Raw genomic sequence first — 21,835 nt, forward strand, 5'->3', positions numbered from 1 at the left:
ATGTCCCGTACGGGCACACAGACTGACGGGCGTCACCCCTCCATGTCCCGTATGGGCACCCAGACTGATGAGCGTTGCCCCTCCATGTCCCGTACGGGCATCCAGACTGATGGGCGTCGCCCCTCCATGTCCCGTACGGGCATCCAGACTGATGGGCGTCGCCCCTCCATGTCCCGTACGGGCATCCAGACTGATGGGCGTCGCCCCTCCATGTCAGCCAAACTCAACGACATCTTCTGCTGATTGTTATGGAAGGCAAAAAAACATCTTGGGACAGGATGTGATGTCATATTTGCTCCTTGTTCATGATGAAGTGTAACGGTTTTCGTGTTTAATGTTTGACCCTCGATTCTGACTCAGTGTTTGCATTTACACACCAGCAGAACCTTAGCGAAGAGCAGATCAATGGAGGTTGATGTTTAACTGTGGCTTTGGCAGCACCGAGAGTCTCCTTTGGCATTTGCAAGCTTCTCCTCATTTCAGCCTGGATAGCAGGTCTTCCACCTTAAGCCTCCGAGGTGAGTGTGAACTTCAGTCCGTTCGGCCACCGTGACATCACTATTTTATCACTCTTTGTGTGTTTGTGAACGTTTGGGTTAATAGAGAGAATTTTTTGCTCCTTTCAGCTCAACTGCTGCAAATATTCCTGCAATTTTTAATAATGTGAATCTGTGGATTTAATATTTTTTAGAATCCCTGTTTGTTTTCTTTACTTTTGTTTTAATTAAGTAGACAGTTGAGACATGCAGAATGTAAACCTTAATCATGTGTTTTTACTGGGCTGTATGTGATATGTCCTGGTTAATTTTGTGTTCAGGGGGGGACTTTGACTCCCTTGCTCTTTGCACAGGTCTTTAAGAAACCGTTTTTTGGTTTTTAAAGAGCGTTTTCCCAGGACTTGGCTAACCACCGTGATCAACTTTTAAACATTTATCGATCTCTTTGCTGAAGTATGCTTGACAAACAAAGTGTTTCAGTTGTACTATCAGATTGTGATTCCAGGCCAGTCCAGGCTGAAAGGGGAATGGATTAAGTTATCATGTGTCCTCTATGGTCCTTTCTTGTGTGGGTGTAGACAAACCCAGTTGTTTGCTGCAGGAAAGGTTAATCTGCTCACAAGGGCACAGCCGTTGGCGCCCAGGGAAACGCGGAGCCTGTGTTTCCGTTCAGGGCAGCCTTTACAAAGCCTCTTTGAAGCTTTGAAGGCTTCTGATATCACCCTTTGTGCTCGTGATTTTAAGTCGGTGTTGGGTGACGAGGTGAGAATTATAAGCTGGGCACAGTGTGTGAAGGATGTAGGACACTAACGATTTTATCTCGCATGACCATTTGCACCCTGTTTTGGTGGAATTGAAGTGAGTATTATTTGTATGATTTATTTTCGAGTTTAGCCAATTCACTTGCGTGGGATAATGACGTGAGGCAGACTCCAAATGCAATGCTTGCATCTAATGTATCTGTTTGCACATGTGTCACTTCTATCGGAAGAACTTTGAAGCGCAGAGGTTTTGCTGGGACCTTCCAGTGATAGGGCTGGTTCTTAACCAATGCACCACCTGCTGTTCTGGAGTGGTAGTGCCACCTGACTTGTTTACCGCTTTCCTCCACCTTGGCTGGCATGCAGAGGCAGTCTCGCTCACAGAATAGACCTTTGTCTTCCCCTTCTGGCACAAGTCTGTGAGGCCAGCGGATCTCCTTTCCCATGTCCTACCTTTCGCAGCCTTTAAAAGCCAATGCGGACAGAGAGCGGGAGAGCGGCACATCTCAGAGAGGGAGGATAGTGAACATATAGGACCTTGTTTTTAAAACCAAACAGGTAGGCGTGTTTATATCTGCATTTTCTCCTAACACCACATGTGTGATACCACAGCGTGAGCTTTCCAGGTGACTTTCTCGGCACCTTGTGGTCCATGCTGCTGCTAGATGAACATGATGAGATGCATTCACATTGATAATAACTCTACACTAGATCAAATATATTACGGGTGGCAGGTAGTTTGCTGGCTAAGTGTTTGTACTGCATAATTTAGACAGTGATTTAGAAGGTCCTGTTTGAACTGGAGAGTACAGATAGTTGCCAGACTTCACTGCCAGTGAGGGGCCACGTCTCCCAGCTTCTGCTCAGCTGCCGCATTGGTCCCGGTTGGCTGGAGAAGTTCCAGTGCTGGTGTGCTCAGTACAGACTCACTCCTTGCCACAGGTTGGACTGAGAAGCACCATGGACCTGTGGCTTCTGACTCTCCTGCTGACCAGCTTCCATAGCTGCGCACTGGCCGTAAGACACTGTCTCTTTCATGAATGTAGGAAGTCCACTTTTGAGCTTGAGTACCCCCCTGGAATGCCCCCCCCACATGGACTGACTGTCTGTTCTTTGCCAGGGTGATGGGAAAGGGCCGGACGCCTACGGCGGATGGACGGTGGCGCCGATGCCGTCGACTCCTCCGACTCCTCCGACTCCCCCTGTGTCCCGGGAGGTCTGGCAGCACATTGACACACCGCATGCTGTTCAACCCGCCTCCTCAGCATCCGTCTAACCCGAGGCCTCTCCCATGTGAGCAGGAGGTGCCGGAGACGCCGGCCGTCACCCACCACAGCCAGGAGAATCCCGCTAAGGAGCTCCTTCAGGACGCTCCCCCCCCGCTGGAGACAGTGAAGGGAGATTCCTCAGAGGAGCTGGTGGGCTGCGAAGCATCCGTCTCCAGCGCAGAGGTCCAGAAGGAGCTGGGGAATGCCATGATGAAGTTTGGCCTGCGTCTGCTGGAGGAGCTGCCGGCCACAGAGGAGCAGCCCAACGTGATGGTGTCGCCCCTGAGTGTCACCGTGGCGCTTTCCCAGCTGGCCCTGGGTACGAGACTGAGTGGATGCACGTGGTTGTGAAATGGTCCCTTTTTCGGGGACAAATTCTGAAAAAATGTCACTAAAGCATTTTATCATTGGTGGTAATGAGCAGTAAGGCTCTGCAGTCGTGCGGTGAGCAGTTTGGCTGATGGTGCTGACGGTGTGTCACAGGCGCTGTGGGTGACACAGAGACCCAGCTCCTGCGAGCCCTGCACGTCGACACGCTGCCCTGCTACCACAAGGCCCTGCGCCGCCTCCTGCACCGAGCGCGTGATGACACCCTGCAGGTGGCCTCCCGGCTGTACCTGCGACCCGGTGAGTATGCGGGGGGGGGCATTTAGCCGCAGTGCATGTTCTCATTGCCGATTTTACTAGTCAGATGAAAATGCTACTTTAACATACAGCACAGCGCTCCCGCATCTTACACGGTCAATTGGTTCCACAACTCAGTCCGATACTCCAAAACCACGAATGCTCAAGACCCTTATATAAAAGTGCCTGTTTACTTTGCATATACTTCAATGGCCAAACGGTTGCCTACTTTAAAATGCCTAGATTACAGAAATGTAAGTTGTATCTATAAACAGTACAGTCGTTGTTACAATTAGGAAATGCCAAAAAAATGCAAAATTAGCGAATGCTATAATACAGTACACAATTAGCACATGCTATAGTATAGTACACAATTAGCACGTGCTATAGTACAGTACACAATTAGCACATGCTATAGTATAGTACACAATTAGCACATGCTATAGTATAGTACACAATTAGCACGTGCTATAGTACAGTACATAATAAGCAGATGCTATAGTACAGTAGACAATAAGCAGATGCTATAGTACAGTACACAATAAGCAGATGCTATAGTACAGTACACAATAAGCACGTGCTATAGTACAGCACACAATAAGCAGATGCTATAGTACAGTACACAATTAGCAGATGCTATAGTACAGTACACAATAAGCACGTGCTATAGTACAGCACACAATAAGCACGTGCTATAGTACAGTACACAATAAGCAGATGCTATAGTACAGTAGACAATAAGCACGTGCTATAGTACAGCACACAATAAGCACGTGCTATAGTACAGTACACAATAAGCAGATGCTATAGTACAGTACACAATAAGCACGTGCTATAGTACAGTACACAATTAGCACGTGCTATAGTATAGTACACAATTAGCACGTGCTATAGTACAGTACACAATAAGCAGATGCTATAGTACAGCACACAATTAGCAGATGCTATAGTACAGTACACAATAAGCACGTGCTATAGTACAGTACACAATAAGCAGATGCTATAGTACAGTAGACAATAAGCACGTGCTATAGTACAGTACACAATAAGCAGGTGCTATAGTACAGTAGACAATAAGCAGATGCTATAGTACAGTACACAATAAGCAGATGCTATAGTACAGTACACAATTAGCAGATGCTATAGTACAGTAGACAATAAGCAGATGCTATAGTACAGTAGACAATAAGCACGTGCTATAGTACAGCACACAATAAGCAGATGCTATAGTACAGTACACAATTAGCAGATGCTATAGTACAGTACACAATAAGCACGTGCTATAGTACAGTACACAATAAGCAGATGCTATAGTACAGTAGACAATAAGCACGTGCTATAGTACAGTAGACAATAAGCAGATGCTATAGTACAGTAGACAATAAGCACGTGCTATAGTACAGTAGACAATAAGCAGATGCTATAGTACAGTAGACAATAAGCACGTGCTATAGTACAGTACACAATAAGCAGATGCTATAGTACAGTAGACAATAAGCACGTGCTATAGTACAGTACACAATAAGCAGATGCTATAGTACAGTAGACAATAAGCAGATGCTATAGTACAGTAGACAATAAGCAGATGCTATAGTACAGTACACAATTAGCAGATGCTATAGTACAGTAGACAATAAGCACGTGCTATAGTACAGCACACAATAAGCACGTGCTATAGTACAGTACACAATAAGCAGATGCTATAGTACAGTACACAATAAGCACGTGCTATAGTACAGTACACAATTAGCACGTGCTATAGTATAGTACACAATTAGCACGTGCTATAGTACAGTACACAATAAGCAGATGCTATAGTACAGCACACAATTAGCAGATGCTATAGTACAGTACACAATAAGCAGATGCTATAGTACAGTACACAATAAGCAGATGCTATAGTACAGTAGACAATAAGCACGTGCTATAGTACAGTACACAATAAGCAGATGCTATAGTACAGTAGACAATAAGCAGATGCTATAGTACAGTACACAATAAGCAGATGCTATAGTACAGTACACAATTAGCAGATGCTATAGTACAGTAGACAATAAGCAGATGCTATAGTACAGTAGACAATAAGCACGTGCTATAGTACAGCACACAATAAGCAGATGCTATAGTACAGTACACAATTAGCAGATGCTATAGTACAGTACACAATAAGCACGTGCTATAGTACAGTACACAATAAGCAGATGCTATAGTACAGTAGACAATAAGCACGTGCTATAGTACAGTAGACAATAAGCAGATGCTATAGTACAGTAGACAATAAGCACGTGCTATAGTACAGTAGACAATAAGCAGATGCTATAGTACAGTAGACAATAAGCACGTGCTATAGTACAGTACACAATAAGCAGATGCTATAGTACAGTAGACAATAAGCACGTGCTATAGTACAGTACACAATAAGCAGATGCTATAGTACAGTAGACAATAAGCAGATGCTATAGTACAGTAGACAATAAGCAGATGCTATAGTACAGTACACAATTAGCAGATGCTATAGTACAGTAGACAATAAGCAGATGCTATAGTACAGTAGACAATAAGCACGTGCTATAGTACAGTAGACAATAAGCAGATGCTATAGTACAGTAGACAATAAGCACGTGCTATAGTACAGTACACAATAAGCAGATGCTATAGTACAGTAGACAATAAGCACGTGCTATAGTACAGTACACAATAAGCAGATGCTATAGTACAGTAGACAATAAGCAGATGCTATAGTACAGTAGACAATAAGCACGTGCTATAGTACAGTACACAATAAGCACGTGCTATAGTACAGCACACAAATAGCGATTGCAGTTTCGCCACCACCGAGTGCTAGACAACAGCTGAATTAGGGTACTGGCCAGTGGATGTTTCAACAGTGTACTGAAACAGACCGTGCTCAATCCATGCTTATGCACTTCGTGCACCAATGTGAAATTGTGCATTTTGTTGTTTTAAAGCCTTTTTTGAATATATTCAAACTTTGATCATTCAAAACTGCGTTGATCAAAAACTGCATAAGATGCAGGTTGACTGTATTAAGTTAGCAATTAAATTACGTTTAAACTTATATTAGAAACTGCAGTTTGTTCGTTATCCCAACAGGCTATTTACAAAGTAATAAAACTGTTACATACTTGTAAGTGTGTGTACATGTGTGTGCAAACTGGTCTCGAAATGAAAATCTCAGTCCAGCCAGCTGGCCAAAGTTGGTAACCCTGGTGTTAGTTAATATGCAAGAATAATGTATTCTAATGTAATGCACTTCCTGTTTTTGATGTGTAACCTGTAAGGAATGAAAGCTTGGGCTCTCTCACCTAACACCTCCTGGGAGAAAATCCTAAAGTTGCCCTTACATTTTCTGGTCCAGTATCCCAATCAGTTTCTGTACTTTGAAATTCATCTCTTTTATAGGCATAATATCAGGTGACCAGCATGCTGTATGGTTGGCAGTCTCAATATCCAACAGTCCATCCATCCATCTTCTCACACAAAAGAGAAAGTGCTATTGACATCTCTGTTGGGCCTCACAGTACTGTGATAATGAAATGAACAATCGTGAGAACATTTTCGCTTTTTCTGCTCATTCAGGGTTTGCGGTGAAGCCAACTTTTTTACGGGGGTCACAACAAATGTACGACTCGTTCCTGGCTGAACTCCGCAGCCTGGAGGAGGTCAATGAGTGGGTGAAGGCAGCTACCCAGGGCCAGGTGACTGACTTCCTGTCCAGCCTCCCTCCCAACGTGGTACTCATGCTCATCAATGCCGTCCACTTTAAAGGCAAGTCATCTGCACGGACCTCGTTCTGCATATGGTTGAGGGTTGGTCTCCCTCGTGATAAACCAGTGTATTGTAGTGGGGCGGATTGAACCCAACTGAACACATAACCTACTGCTAACACCAGTGTAGCATCAGTGTAGTAATGTAGGCCAAGGAGAATCATGAGTAAGAAGAAAACCTGTGTTGTCCCTCTCTGCCAAGCTGTGGTGTCCCACGGCCCCCACTGGCTAGCCGCCCCCCACCCCCCAAGAAGGTGTCATGCACCTCAATGTCCTTGAAGCTGCATCCTCTGCAGGGTTCCTGATCTAGCCCCTCCCTCTCCCCACACAGGCGAGTGGGAGGCGCGCTTCGATCCGCGCTTCACCTCCACAGATGTCTTCTATGTTGACGACAAGCACGAGGTCAAGGTGGACATGATGCATGGACCCAAATATCCCTTGAGCCTTCTCATCCACCACGAGCTGGATGCTCAGGTATATCCTCTCCATTCAGCTTCAAGTTTTTTTGGAGAAATGTACCACATTGTACCAGGCTTTAAAGAAAATATAATTAACATGAGCTAATGTCCTAGCACCCCCCTCTGGTCTATTTCCTCTATAATCCATCCAGATTTCCTGATTGCATCCCTCTTTCTCCAATCGGTGATCTCCCTGCACAGGTTGCTCGCTTCCCCTTCAAGGACCATAAGAGTCTCCTGGTCGTGATGCCCACGTTGGGGAAGGTAAATGTATCAGCCATCGCAGCCAAGTTCAACACCTCTGAACTCTATGCCAGCCTCCCTGAGCCAAGGAACATGGAGGTGAAGCTGCCGAAGTTCAGGATTGAGTACGGCCAGGAGCTGGAGCAGGCGCTGACCAGCATGGGTACGCAGCGACGCACGCCGCCAGCTACCATTCAGAACCGCCGGAAGAGCAGCTCTGAATCTCTTCTATGATTTGTCCATCCGTGTCTCAGGGATGGGGAGGCTCTTCTCGGGACCCAACCTGTCCCGCATCGCTGAGGGGCCCCTGCTGGTGAGCAGCGTGCAGCACAAGAGCAGCATGGAGCTGCGGGAGGAAGGTGCGGAGGCAGCGGCTGCTACCGGCGTGTCCATCATGCGCTGGAGCCCCTTCTTCGGCGTGAACCAGCCCTTCTTCTTCGCCCTTGTGGATGACCACACGCAGACCCCGGTGTTCCTGGGTGTCGTCAACAACCCCAACCCAGGCGCGCCCCTCGAACTGAGAAGGCTGACAGGGAAGCGCGTCGTCCCAGACAAGGGCGACAAGGATGACGACGAGTCAGGAGACAAGATGGCGGACAAGCAGGGCAAGAACAGGGCAGACAAAGTGGGTCCTCGTACCAGCAAGGATCAGCCCAAATAAGTGAGGTGTCGCAGGGACTACGAGACAGAGGCTGCAGTCTAGCGAGAGCTGCCCTGCCTGCCGAAGGGGGGGGCGGCCTATATGTATTTTTACACAATAACATGCACATATCCATGCTTCACTGGTACGTTTGCTCTCAGACACTGAAACACGCGTCTTTTCCTTGGGACATCCCACTGAGTCTAACAACTGCAGTGAAATTAGCAAGCTCAGAAACAGACTAAACTTTTTATCAACATCTTTTTGAACCTGTAGCTCAATAAGTAAAAGCGTTCATTTTATTTAAAGGTAATGCGCCTTTTCGCCACATGATGGCACAAATACACAGAGCTAAGAAATGCGCGCGCACACACACACACACACACATACAGTGTATACATTTTGCGGCACCACCAAACGGTCTTGGCTGTTTTTTACCCAGGGAAAGGTATCCATTTTAGAATCATTATATAAAAGAGTCTTTGTTTCGGTGATTTAATAAAAACGCGAACAACTTGAGTTACGTGCTGTCTTCTGAATGTTTACGCCTGTTGTAACATTAATGTCCATCTTTCTGTTAAGAGAAGAAGGATATGCCTAAGCAATGCACCCGTATAAAATTGGGCATTTAGGAAGGTGGAGGTGCACCATCTGTATCTAATTTGGCGATATTTTAAATGGTGGGTTAACGCTGAATTGACATTACATGACATTATGTCAGATAAATCGGTATCATATGCACACTACCCCCCCCCCCCCACACACACACACACACACACACTCACCTTCTCTTATTTCTCACAACTGCATGTTACCAACACAACACATGCTACCACTTACGCATATTTCCGATGACAACTTGCTTTATTATCCAGCCGGCGATGCAAAATGAAACCTGGAATTACTAACGTTTTATGGTAATACTTAATTTTTATAGAAGCGTAACCGCCAACTATGTTGTTATTGGGTAAGACCGTAAGAGTAATAGCAATATTTAATCAAATCCATTTCAACTTATTTGAGTTTAATTGAGCCTGTTTCTTGTGTTTGTTTTTAATCCGCACTCTTAATAGACTGCTGTATATTTTCCTATTAAACATTCATTTTCTTTTGCAACCTGTGTAAATCAATCGTGTATGCTTATTTTCAGGCAGATACAGTAAATGTAGGTTTTTCTTGCCGTTCTGACGAGTTGAGCTACCTATCGAGATGTACTATCGAGCCTTTTTGCGCATGTGCAGTTCCACCGTTTGGGGGTTAGGGTTAGGTTTTAGGGGTTTGGGTTGGGATTAGGGTAAGGGTTTTGGGGGTTTAGGGTTAGGCTATCGATTAGCACCATGGTAGCCGAACTAGACATAGTAGCTCAACTCGACAGAACACCGTATCATTTTTCCCATAACTCAACAAGCAGAGGTCTGAATCGCAAGGAGCAGGCAAAACATTCCAATAACCTTTCCAATTCAACTTCGATAAAAGCGTCAGATAATTGTGAACATTACCTCGTTAAGTTTCTCGTTCCGACTGACAAATCTTTCCAAATATGACCCCCACTACCATAAATCAGATGCATACTTATAATGTAGTTATTTTACTACAGTATCTCGTTGTAAGAACTGAAACAGTTAATTGTTTCTCAAATCAAACCTCAACAGAATTTTCTGTAGCTCGCTATGATCTGACTGGTGCAATACTCCCAACGCTCATTCTTAATCGGGATAATTTTACATCTCCGGATTAATTTGTTCCAACTACATTTGTGTTTTAGGGAATTAAGAAATGATTGGGACCAAAGGGGTAAGTCCCAAAGCCCACATTATAATGCATATGTAAATGTATTTGGCTTTCAGTTCATTAAAAGCAGGCAGATGTGCTAGATTCAGGAACTGATCTAAAGTGAATTAAAATGCATTTGGGATACTACAAAAAGCTAAACGGCTTATCAAATTTTGCACAAAATTGGATCACATTCTAACGACCAGGCAGACTGGAGTGTTACGTTACGATGCTTCAGTGAGTAGCATTATAACCTCAAATGTGGGTCGGCCCATAAATCAAGTATGTGCGTGCGTACCCTGCCAAGGAGCGGCATCCTGTCCGGGGTGCGCCCCGCCACACGCTCCAGGCACCAGGCACGCTGTGATCTGGTACTGGGCTAGTGGTGCAGAAGATCCATGGATGGAGGGTTACATGCAGTCATCAGGACTAGCAGGGCATGAAAAAACAAGATCATAGGGGGGATTTTATCTATATTTACGATGAGCAGGGAAAGTGGAGGGGTGGGGAAATGCACAGACCTCACATAACAGGCAGACTCGGCCCGCTGTCTGCGTATCATCCACGCAGTCGTCGTGTATTGGGGGTCCCGCATTGACCACCATGTATTTGACTGCGTGTTATAGCGTTCACACCTGGCTCAGGAATTAAGAAAAGATATTCCGCTGCTAACATATCAACTTAAAGTCTGCTTTAAAAAAATTATCAGTTGGATATGTGAATTTGGCGGTTGTAATGTTCCTTGGGATCAAGTGAGAAATCTCTCCTTTCTCCTCACCTCCGCATCTTCTTCCTTTCTGTTTTTGCTCCGCAACCCCTCATACGGCATGTCACACTGGGCCACAGTAGCTGCTTAATGAATAAAAAATGGCCTATAGAAACGAAACAGAAAAGACTGAACAAGTAACTGAACGAGTTGCTCTATCATCTCTAGCAGTAATCATGCTGTAATGATGTAGAGCACTGTTGTGTTTTGTAATGTCTATTACAAATAACTAATTTAATTTTGAGTGCAAGCTAGTTTAAGTGTTATCAGTCAAGTGCTGGCTTTTCGTGTTCTGTTTCCAGGTGCCATTAAATCTATCTGGCTTAATGACGCCACAGTTACTGTACTAGATTTTCTTTTCCTTTGATCATACAGTCTGATACACAGAAGTATGGTACTAACTCCCATGATGAAATGTAGAAAGCCGATCAGAAAACTGAGAACCAGTCCTATAGTGGAAAAAAACAGGTGTCGGTACTCCCCTTGTTATTCAGTACCGGCTGCCCATACTCCCCTTGTTATTCGGTACAGGATGCCAGTACTCCCCTTGCTATTCAGCACCGGGTGCCCATACTCTCCTTGTTATTCGGTACAGGGTGCTGGTACTCCCCTTGCTATTCAGCACCGGGTGCTGGTACTCCACTTGTTATTCAGTACAGGAAGTTGGTACTCTCCTTATTATTCAGTACAGGGTGTCCGTACTCCCCTTATTATTCAGTACCGGCTGCCCGTACTCCCCTTGTTATTCAGCACAGGGTGCCGGTACTCCCCTGGTTATTCAGTACCAGCAGATACCAGCTGGTACTGTGTGAAATTTAAAACAGTAGGCCTACATGTACTGTAAAATGTCAGACTTAAGTAACTTCGGTCAGATAACGCAGAAAGAAAGCACGGTCCAGGGGTGCGTTTCCCAAAATCTTAGTTGCTATAACTAGGCCTACGTTAGTATCCATGAAACTGAATGGGTCCGACTATGTATTTGCTAACGGGAAAATTATTCCCCAGAGCACAGATGGATATCTATATGGTATAAATTTAGCCTTCCAATCTTATGGATTTTTAATCGGTTAATTGAATATGAATGTGAGTTTGATATATAATAACGCCTCGTGTCTCCAACGTAAGGATAGATAAGGACGCCTTGGCTTACTTTTGTTAATTTGCAAGCCCTGAATTAACAATTTGTATTAACACAATCCGCAGGTAATTAATTGTTCTCGGGCCAGCGTGATGATAATGAATCGATTTCAATACAAATTTGGCTTACCTAAACGGCATACTAATCGGAATTAGACGGCTGAGAAAGGGTCGCGAAGGAACAACAATTCCGCTCCCTGGTCATTAGAGCCGTCAGCCAAACAGATGGTGTTCACAGTTCAGGGAGCGCCGAGTCTGCCCATTCAGTCATCCCTCCTACATTTGATGCCCGTGGGTTCGCACTTGTCGCAGCCGCTGCGGCTCCACCATGCACTCAAGCTCTCGACCGATTCTGCGTCCAGCCTCTTGGCAAAACCTGCATTTGCCACTTGTGGGGTCCTGAGAAGTGAAAGATTAGATTTCCCGCTGAGGTGTTTTTTAAATGTCATCTTTTAATAATGTTGACCGTACAACATCAAAATTAAGATTAATATTATGATGAGCCTGAGACCCATAAGGAGGGGAATCCTTTAATGGGACACACATACACCCACCCCGGACAGAAGCCAATCCACCTTAATCACGATTTTGTACTACAGGAGCATCATACACACAGTGTCAACACACATAACATATGGGGGGCACACAAACTGCACAGACACCGAAAGCCACGGAGGCCATGGTGAATTCCGAAAAACTACGATGCTCCCAACTGTAATATATACACAATAACATATTTCGATGTAATTTTATATAAAACTATGCAAGAATGACAAAAATGTTTTGAACTGTGTTTGAAAGTAGACACGTTTTTCTTAATCTCTGATCGTTTTCCATATTTTTTCCGTACGAGTGCACACAGCAATAAGACTGAAAGACTGTATTCCAAACATTTAAATAAATCTTATGCTAGGTGGGTCACTTGCATTGTCTTAGAACACATGCAAAACGCTTCGTTTACGTTTCGCTTTTTTGTTTATCATCACCGTGCCTTCATAAACGCAAAACGATTGTTGATAAACCGATCTTCATATGGATAGGCTAAGAGTCTTCGTGGAGGGATACGGTAGCCAATCCTCTTACCGAGCCAATCTGCGCTGACGCGCCGAAACGCGACCAATGGGGCAGGACGTACTGACGTCAGGGCCGCGCGGGACGTTCTCGCGCGTGTGTGGAAGGAATTTGGCGCCAGTAACGGAACGGCGACTGGGGAGACGCAGTAGCGATATAAAGACACAAAGTAGTAAAATAACCGGGTTGTATCTGATTGTTCTTTAACTCAAACATGACCGTCAAGCTGTCCGAAGGAGCAATTGAGGTATTGTGATGCCAGCGTCGATATGTTATGAGTTAATGTTCGTTTTCCTTGAGAGACCGCGACTGACGGGACTTTGCAAAGCGGGCCGTCGAGCTCGGTCTTGGTTTACCAGTTTGTTGTCTTGTTCTCTGTTATATCACAGACCTTATTTTATGAATGTTGACTTAATATGTTTGAGTTTTTTTTTGTTTATTTTCTGGCTGGCTCTACTTCAACGTTGATTTTTAGCTACTTAGCCGATAGCTAACGATGCAAATAGTTTCCGTTACTTTTTGTAATTTTTTGTTTGACTAATGTTGGCTGATTTTGTGATAATAAAACGGAAATAGCAATGGGTACTTATACTAAGCAACCAGCCGGGTTTTCAGTTCTTCGGTGTTGTGTTGTTGTTCACAGGCTCTGTCGAAGGGCAACGCGGTGAACAGCCCGGTGCTGCAGGTTGTGGTGAGTCTGGAATGCATTTTTACAGTGAAATTTAAAATTAGTGTCAGATGCAAATGAAACTCCTCATCAAAGATGTGATGCTTTCACTTGCACATTTGGAAATATGCGTACTTCTAAACCATATAATAATGTGATTGCACACACGTAAGTCGTCTCTCTCTTACTTCCAGAACATCCGTAAAATGGAAGGAGGCAGCGGGCCGACCCGCATCCGCGTTATGTTGAGCGATGGGCTGTACACCTTGTCCTGTGAGTGGGAACACATGGCCCTTTCTGCCATCTGAACGCCCCCGAGTGTTTCTGTACACTGTTCAGAGAGTTGGCATGTGTGATGATTTTCTGTTTTACCAAATGACCGGCTTTGTCTTAAACGGAAAAGTTGTTTAATTTCCCCTCCTTTCATTTTGAGCACATTTACAGCAGTATCTGTTTCTTTCAGTGCAGTCACTTAAGATACCCTTGTTGACTTGTGGTGTTCGCTGTTTTTAAATTAAGTACTGTAAAATTGGTGGCACCTTTGAAAATTGGGCTTTTTTTGCTTTTAATGAAAGTCGGGGACTCTTGTGCTGAGATGCCTGTTTTCCCCACAGCCTTCATGCTGTCCACCCAGCTGAACGCCTTGGTTGATCAGGGCCTGGTGGCACCAAACTGTGTGTGTGTTTTGAAGAAGAGTGTGACCAACGTTCTGAAAGATGGCAGGTGTGGGATTCTGACCTGGGCTCCCAGTGGCTGGGTGTTCTGCTGTGTGTTTTCATCATCATTAATAGTTAAAAAAAAAAAAAAAAAAAAAAAAGCCTGAAAAATCCCTCGCTATGCAGTGTGGCAACTGATCTCATCTGAGTTTAGTTTCTTTCTGGGTTGCGTGTTGTAGACGTGTGGTGATCATCTTGGACTTGGAGGTGGTGCGGCCAGCTGAAGAAGTGGCCGGCAAGATCGGCGAGCCTGTTCCTTATGTGGAAGGTGGGTCCTCTGCTACAGAGTGACTAGTTAAACTCCTAGTCATCTGGTTGTACGACATTTGGGGGTAGAATGATTTTTAAACAGGGTCACTCCCACAGATGCCATTTACAGCCTTTGAGTAGCTGAATGACGTTTACCTTAAAATGCTAAATAGTTCCTATTCCTCCCTCCGTGAAATTTACGAGTTGGCTTATGAAGGACCATTGGTGGAGGCCGACCTTTTCTGATAGGTTAAAATGTACCCATTACAGAGCAAAAGCTGCAGCTGAAATTTTTATTTAGGGAGGAGCTCAGACTCCTTCCGTAATCGAAAGGCTTAATAGCATGTAAAACTTTTGCTTCAGTTTGGGGAATTCTTGAGGACTCAGGGTTTCTCTATATTGTGGGGGTACTTATGGGCGTAGCTGAGGCCTGGCTAGTTTGCTAAAGGCAGCTATTCCAAAAAGATGCCGGCCATCTTTCTCGCCTCCAGGATGGCTGCAATTAGTGGCTTTTTCCTCACCTCAACTAATGTACTGCAGGTCAGTCGAAGGCACCGGCACCATCTGCCCCAAATCCCCCGACCCCCCGCGCCCTGCAGCCCCAGAATGGACATGATGGTGAGTGTCATCGAGAGCATTCAGCTTCGGTGCCAGTGTTGACATGGAGGGTGTATACAAATGGATGAAAGGTTTTAATTCCTTGCTGTCACAGTTCTTCGGATATAGGTTTAATTGTACCCCATGTCACCAGCAGGTGGCAGCACACACGCATGATACACATTTCCTGTGTATCTTGACATTGTACAATTCCTCAGGCTATCAAGTGTCTGGGGTTTAATCTTTCCCTTATGAGTTGCAGTCTCAGTTGTGCTCTGAGTTCTTTCTGTCAGCACAGTTATTGTCTTGTTTCTTCATACACATGGGATCTTTGGGGCTTGATTACCAGAAATACAGCTGTGTTCCCTGAGAGGCCTTAAATGGGCACTTATGGACTTCAGACTGCAGTTCAGAGGCACGAGAGATGGGATGCATTTCCTGTCTGACTGGGAAAGGGGGTGAGAAGGGTGGAGTCAGGCCCCTGTCCTCTTGTCAGAGTGTCTTTTGTGCACCTCTTTTCCCTACTCAGTCTAAATCTTAGTACTCGAGTACTATGGCTGCCATGATTAGTCAATGTAGTTGACAAAAAATGCCTCTTTTTTTAAATAGACGCATCATTTTTTAAATTATTGTAATAAAAGTAGCTTTTTGATTTCCAAAACGCTTCAGTTCACTCTAACAAATGTTTTCCTGTAATATTACTACGTAATTATCAGAATAGTTCAAATCATCACAAACAGAATAGTGATTTACACACTGCAAAGTCCAACGGCAGACCGTGGTGGCACGAGTGCTATGCATGAGCACCTGAAGAGGAAATACAGACACTATTCTGGATGATGGACTGCCAAAGTAGGCAAAACCACTGTAAGTGTTGTCTGTTCGTGGTTATTAAATTGCCACTGGTATGGAAAGCTTTCTAATATCTTCTGTCATTGTAGCTGCTCAGTAGCTGGCACTTGTTATTAAAGCCATAAAGTTGTCTGCCTGCTAGCTGAGAATTTCCTTTGGATATGTGTTTGAGAAAATGTTTAGGCTAAAATATATGCTAAGTTGACAGTGCCTGTGTTTGTTCGTCCACTTTGGACTTGTTGGGACCAGTGTTCTTATCATAAACTGAAACAAAAGGGACGCTAAAATGTCAGTGGCCACCTTATCATGTACACATCATGTGATGGTTGCTCTGGCAGTATGTGTATATTTGATGTGGCTTTTTTCTGGTAATCACAGAAAGTCCTTCCCTAATAGGTTCAGAAACTGGTTGCTTGTCTGTTGACATTGCTGGGGTGTTAACAGTATAGGGCCCAGGAAGCTTAATGGGTCTGCTGAGTATGAGACTCCTTGCTGTCTGCCCCCTTTAAATGTTCTCCCGTTTCTCTAAGCTTCTATGAATAGAGGGTCCAACTCTGGGAAGCTCTTTGGAAAGAGAACCCCATCTACCCTCCCCTCCACCCCTGGCGGCTCCTCCAAAGTGGTTCCCATCGCCAGCCTCAACCCGTACCAGTCCAAGTGAGTGTCCTTTGGGCACTGGTGAAGTGCGGTTACGCTTTGTGTATCCATGCAGGCTGCCGGTTCCTTAACGTCCACAGTGCTAGTAAACTTTTTTTTTTGTTTGATGGGTGTATGTGAGCAGGGGGGGTGGGGGGGCATACAGATCATTCAGTTGGTTCCAAGTTTAAATTGGGGGAAGTATTTGTTTTGTGGTCTTCATTGTGAAGTTTCCTCATTGAGAAGGATTTTGTTGTGCTTGCATTTGTCATCATTGTAGAAACATTCCTGTAGATATTGACTTTTTTAATGTCTATGTGTCATAAAAAAAGCATTTCCCGGCCCAGTGGAACTCTAAGCTAAACCGTTTCTGGGGTATATTAATTTAGAATTTAGTTTCCTATATAGATTGCCTAAACAGGAAGGGAAGGCCAAGCGCTAGAGGTCTGTATCCTTATCTTCCTTCTTTTCCTCCTTCCTGCACAGGTGGACCATCCGCGCTCGTGTCACCAATAAGAGCGGCATCCGCACTTGGAGCAACTCGCGTGGCGATGGCCGGCTCTTCTCCATGGAGATTGTGGATGAGAGCGTGCGTCTTTTAAATCATCAACATTTCCTGCATCTATTGCTTTGTTTCATGTGTCGCTGACAAACTACTGCCCCTCTTGGTCATTCAGGGAGAAATCAGAGTGACAGGTTTTAACCAGGAGGTGGACAAATTTTACAGCCTCATTGAGTCTGGCAAGGTGAGTTGTCACAGTTCTGCTGTAGCTCCTGCCTTTTTTTTTTTTTAACTGGTTTACTGTAATGCTGTTTTTAATGTTGGCTAGTTCCTCATATTAACAAAATCAACTGTCGTCGCCGGTAATAAGCCTTCTTCCATCTCAGGCTAAGCTAAGCCTTCACATGAATCTTGAGTCTTTATGAAGGAGGATTTAGGCTGCTGCGTCTCACACCTGCAGGTGTACTACATCTCCAAGGGAACCCTGAAGATCGCCAACAAGCAGTACACATCCTTGAAGAACGACTATGAGATGACGCTGAACGGCGAGTCCACTATAATCCCATGTGATGACGCCCAGGATGTTCCCATGGTGCAGTGCAACTTTGTGTCCGTTGCTGACCTTGAGACACGCGACAAGGATGCCATCTTGGGTAAGATGTGTGCTCCTTGTCAGATGTCAGCTGTGATCGGCCTATTCAGCCTGGTGATTAATGCGCCAGTTGCCAAGGTGGCTTGTTAATTACTCTAAATATTGATAAATGTCTTGTGACTGTTGCTGATGACCATATTAATAGCCCGTGGCATGGATTAGCTTGTGTGTTTCCCTGCTACTGAGGAGTGGAATGATGCATGAATGGTTTCTAAGCTTGTGTTTGTGGCATTGCTCAGCTCGCTCTGGGAAGCCACATTGATGCTTTTTCAGCTGTCATCCTTGCCGGTTGTGCAGCCCTTCTCCCCGTGGTTTTATTGACAAGCTGGTCTTTCAGTAATGTCAATGGGGCCGTTGCTTGTTTTGATGTAAAACAAAGCATCCTCTGTGGTAAATAACTAAATGCCATTGCAAGAAAGGTAATATCCCTTGAATTTTCAATGGACATTTGAGGAAAATCAGGGGAAAAATCTAAATCGTACTTGACCCCTTGAGCGTTTTTTGATCTGGTCCTTAATCCTTAAACTTGTTTCTCCCAATATGTATACAATTAATGTCAGTTATTTTCTGACCTCACGGACTACCCCTGAAACCTTGCTAACCTCTGCTGGCATGTGACTTGCTCCTTTGACATACGCCATCCGTGCTTTGCCGTGTCGCTTGTTGCATGTTTGATGCTGGTTATCTGGGACAGGTTCCCCTGCATAGTTCAGTGATCAGTGTCCAGACTGGGGATTTTAACCACTACTGAGAATTAGAGTCTCTGTTCAGTATCTTGATATGGGAAGTCAGAAACGTCTGGCCCAATTATTGAGATCCACATGTTTGTCTTGACCGGCAAATATATTAAGGTATTTAAAAGGCTTTAAAAGCGATAGCTGATAGCTTAAAATAGTGATAGTTTAAAGCAGAAAATCCCATTGTGAAACGTATTTATTACCCTGTTCATGGTTGAGAAGTCCCTCTCACAGTTTACACTGCTGACTGGGTGGTTGACGCAACATGTTTTCTGACGTGTTCTCTGTCCGCTGGCAGGAGTGTGCTCACCTGTGTGTGCGCGCATGTGTCTGTGCGCGTGCATCGGGGCGGAACTCCGGCAGGGCGCGATACAGAGAGCAGGGGAGAACTGTGAACGTGCGACCGTGTAGAGACAAAAATGACAAGCTGTTGTTTAATTAAGATAAATAACATAACTCAGTTTAATTTGTTTAATAAAAGGACAATGTATAGACCTGTTCTATAGGAAAGGTAACCTTAAATGACCTCTGTTGTGATCTGGCGCTATATAGAAAATGAAATAAAATAAAATTAATTTGACCTTCAAGGTGCCGTTGGGGGGGTGGGGCACCCCCCTAATATAATGGTGGGGGAAACACTGCACCCCTCTGCTCCAGCAGGCCTGTGGATGACTATGAGACTGCTGGTGCTTCAGTTAGCATGTTTAAAAAAAAAAAAAAAAAGATTTAAAGGAAACATGCCATTAGAAAGGATTATAGCGAGTGGATCAGGTGATCTCTTAGGGAGGAGGGTTCTTCTCACATACGTTATGAACCTCTAATTATAGCACGAGCAGAGCGGCAGTGCTAATATTGCCATGGCCTGTGTGGATTTCCACAACTACATTATTACTGCCTTTCTGACACGCGTCAGCTCTCACGTTATTCTGCAAAGGGAGTGAGTGCTGTTTCCCACACGAGCCCCGTGCACATTTGGGGCCATTAGCCGTGACACTGAGAGGCTGGTTTGTGCACTGCCTGCTGACTTTGGTGTTCGGCGTCCACAGAGCACTTTGCGTAGTGTCTTGGGGTTTGCGTTAAGATGTCTGTGAGCTCTCCTGGCGGCTGAGTTGTTATTTCTGTTTTGCCTGCCGCTCACTGAGTTTCTTGGGTGTAGCTGACCTTGTGTCCTGTGCTTATGCAGACGTGATTGGCGTGTGCCGCAGCGTGGATGAGGTCACCCGTATCACCACCAAGTCCAGCCGTGAGGTGTCCAAGCGCACGCTGAACCTGATGGACATGTCTGGGAAAGTGATCACGGTCACACTCTGGGGTGAAGAGGTAAGGATGCTTGGGTTCACGCTGTGGGGGGGGGGGCGGTAGATTGGAGGTGATGCAGCATAGACAGGGAATGGCAGGTTAAGCCTCATGTCATGTGAGAAGGAAGCAAAATGGCCTGGATTCTGCTGTGGGTAGGAGAAATGGCCCGCCCGAGCGCCCGAGCCGGCACCAGGCCCGCCCGAGCGCCCGAGCCGGCACCAGGCCCGCCCGAGCGCCCGAGCCGGCACCAGGCCCGCCCGAGCGCCCGAGCCGGCACCAGGCCCGCCCGAGCGCCCGAGCCGGCACCAGGCCCGCCCGAGCGCCCGAGCCGGCACCAGGCCCGCCCGAGCGCCCGAGCCGGCACCAGGCCCGCCCGAGCGCCCGAGCCGGCACCAGGCCCGCCCGAGCGCCAGTCTGTGTTTAGATTGTTTGGAGTAAATACCTCTCTGTTACCTGCTGGGGGCATCAGTCCCTTTCCTCTGACAGATTGCTAAAAGTCCTCCTCTCCTTTGATAGGCAGCATGTTCCTTTGGGCATCTGCAAGCCTTGACGGAACCCGGTTCATAACCAGCAGACCCTTCCTTAAGTGCAGTATAGAGAGTGCCTACATCTGCAGTGTCGTCCTTATTTCTTTAGTATTTGTACTTGTCTACATTATTATTTTTTTTTAATTATGTAATTTATGTATTTATTTTTTGCACATCTTTCCTGTCTCTGTGGGCCTTCATCTCCGTTTCCAGGCAGAGAAGTTTGACGGCACTGGGCAACCTATTCTGGCCATTAAGGGAGCGCGTCTGTCTGACTTTGGGGGGCGCTCTCTCTCCGCGCTCTTCAGTAGCACAGTCATGGTCAACCCCGACATCCCAGAAGCCTACAAGCTCAGAGGATGGTGAGTGCCTCTCTTGCTGTTGGTCCAATTTATTACAGAATTAGAAAAACTGTTGCCAGCCATCTCTTTTTTTTCTGCCCCATGTCTAAAATTATTGTATTTCTCTCATTTTCCTTTAAAAAAACAAAAAAACAATTGTTTTGTTACTGAGGCAGCAGTTTCCTTTGGTAACTTGCAGTTTTACTTGTTTAACTGAGTCTTTCTGGTATGATTTAGGTGTCTCCCTTAGAGTAAATCAGTGCTGTGTGTGTGTGTGTGTGTGTGTGTGTGTGTGTGTGTGTGTGTGTGTGGACCAACAGCACGTTGCAGAGGCCTTTCAGCGGTGTCGTGGAGGCCAGGGGTCCGCCAGTGCCCTGTCACGGCCGCAGTGGCTCATTGTTTTGGCCTTTGCAGTTTCCCTCGGTTGAGCCCGAGGGTGTCCGCGTGCCGTGCGACCCGCTTATTCCCGTGAAGAGCCCTGCGTGCGACTGAAGGCACTGGTGACTCACGCTTTTCATCCCGTGTCTTCACTTGCTCCCTTTCTCAGCCCGTTACTCATTACCCAAGTGCTGTAATTCACAGTATTTAGTAACACGGTCTAAAAATAAACCCTGAGCTCCCCCCATGGTTAGATGAGGGATTTAGTCAGATATTTATTGTTCATGGCTCACCTAAGACATCCAGGGCCCTCTGAGTTTGCTCTATGCATGGGGGCTTCCCGTGTCCCGGGGTCTTGTGGGCTGTGCTCGCTGTCAGACCTGTCTGGGTGCTGGTTTGTGTCTTGTGGCCTGTTTTATCTGCTGCATTGCCACTTTTCAGCTGATGTAGTTCAGGGTTGGTGTAAAAATGCAGATTGTCGTGTTAGCAGAAGATCTGTGATATTTGTCCCCATAACAACCCAAGCTCAACACAGAGAAGTCTACTTCATGGTGCCATGTAATAAACAAGTTTGTCCTGCCTTTGCCCAGGGTCTCCTGGGTCTTTCTCCTCACCCCAACCATAACGTGGCCGGCCCAAGGCTGCCAGGGAGGTGG

The 21,835-nt window shown here is 45.6% G+C and overlaps 2 protein-coding genes across 3 annotated transcripts; both read left to right on the top strand.

The window, feature by feature from the left end:
• The first annotated feature begins 323 nt into the window (after positions 1-323).
• Positions 324-8,798, top strand: serpinf2b (serpin peptidase inhibitor, clade F (alpha-2 antiplasmin, pigment epithelium derived factor), member 2b). Of its 2 annotated transcripts, none has more exons than XM_023818042.2 (9): positions 324-518; positions 2,201-2,275; positions 2,379-2,474; positions 2,560-2,845; positions 3,010-3,153; positions 6,751-6,939; positions 7,270-7,412; positions 7,598-7,802; positions 7,894-8,798. In XM_023818042.2, exons 2-9 carry the CDS (start codon positions 2,219-2,221, stop codon positions 8,298-8,300), a joined length of 1,527 nt encoding a protein of 508 aa, XP_023673810.2. In that variant the 5' UTR covers positions 324-518; positions 2,201-2,218; the 3' UTR covers positions 8,301-8,798. The 2 variants fall into 2 exon arrangements, with proteins under 2 accessions (XP_023673810.2, XP_072557751.1); XM_072701650.1 differs by lacking the exon at positions 324-518 and adding an exon at positions 1,156-1,355.
• A 4,307-nt stretch (positions 8,799-13,105) lies between these two features.
• On the top strand, positions 13,106-20,826 carry rpa1 (replication protein A1). The gene is made up of 12 exons (XM_072701508.1): positions 13,106-13,273; positions 13,670-13,717; positions 13,888-13,966; positions 14,308-14,416; positions 14,589-14,677; positions 15,199-15,276; positions 16,638-16,764; positions 17,230-17,332; positions 17,421-17,489; positions 17,706-17,898; positions 19,818-19,954; positions 20,674-20,826. Exons 1-12 carry the CDS (start codon positions 13,241-13,243, stop codon positions 20,824-20,826), a joined length of 1,218 nt encoding a protein of 405 aa, XP_072557609.1. The 5' UTR covers positions 13,106-13,240.
• Positions 20,827-21,835: the final 1,009 nt, after the last annotated feature.

This window comes from Paramormyrops kingsleyae, chromosome 17 (assembly GCF_048594095.1).
Source record: "Paramormyrops kingsleyae isolate MSU_618 chromosome 17, PKINGS_0.4, whole genome shotgun sequence".
Classification (NCBI taxonomy): domain Eukaryota; kingdom Metazoa; phylum Chordata; class Actinopteri; order Osteoglossiformes; family Mormyridae; genus Paramormyrops; species Paramormyrops kingsleyae.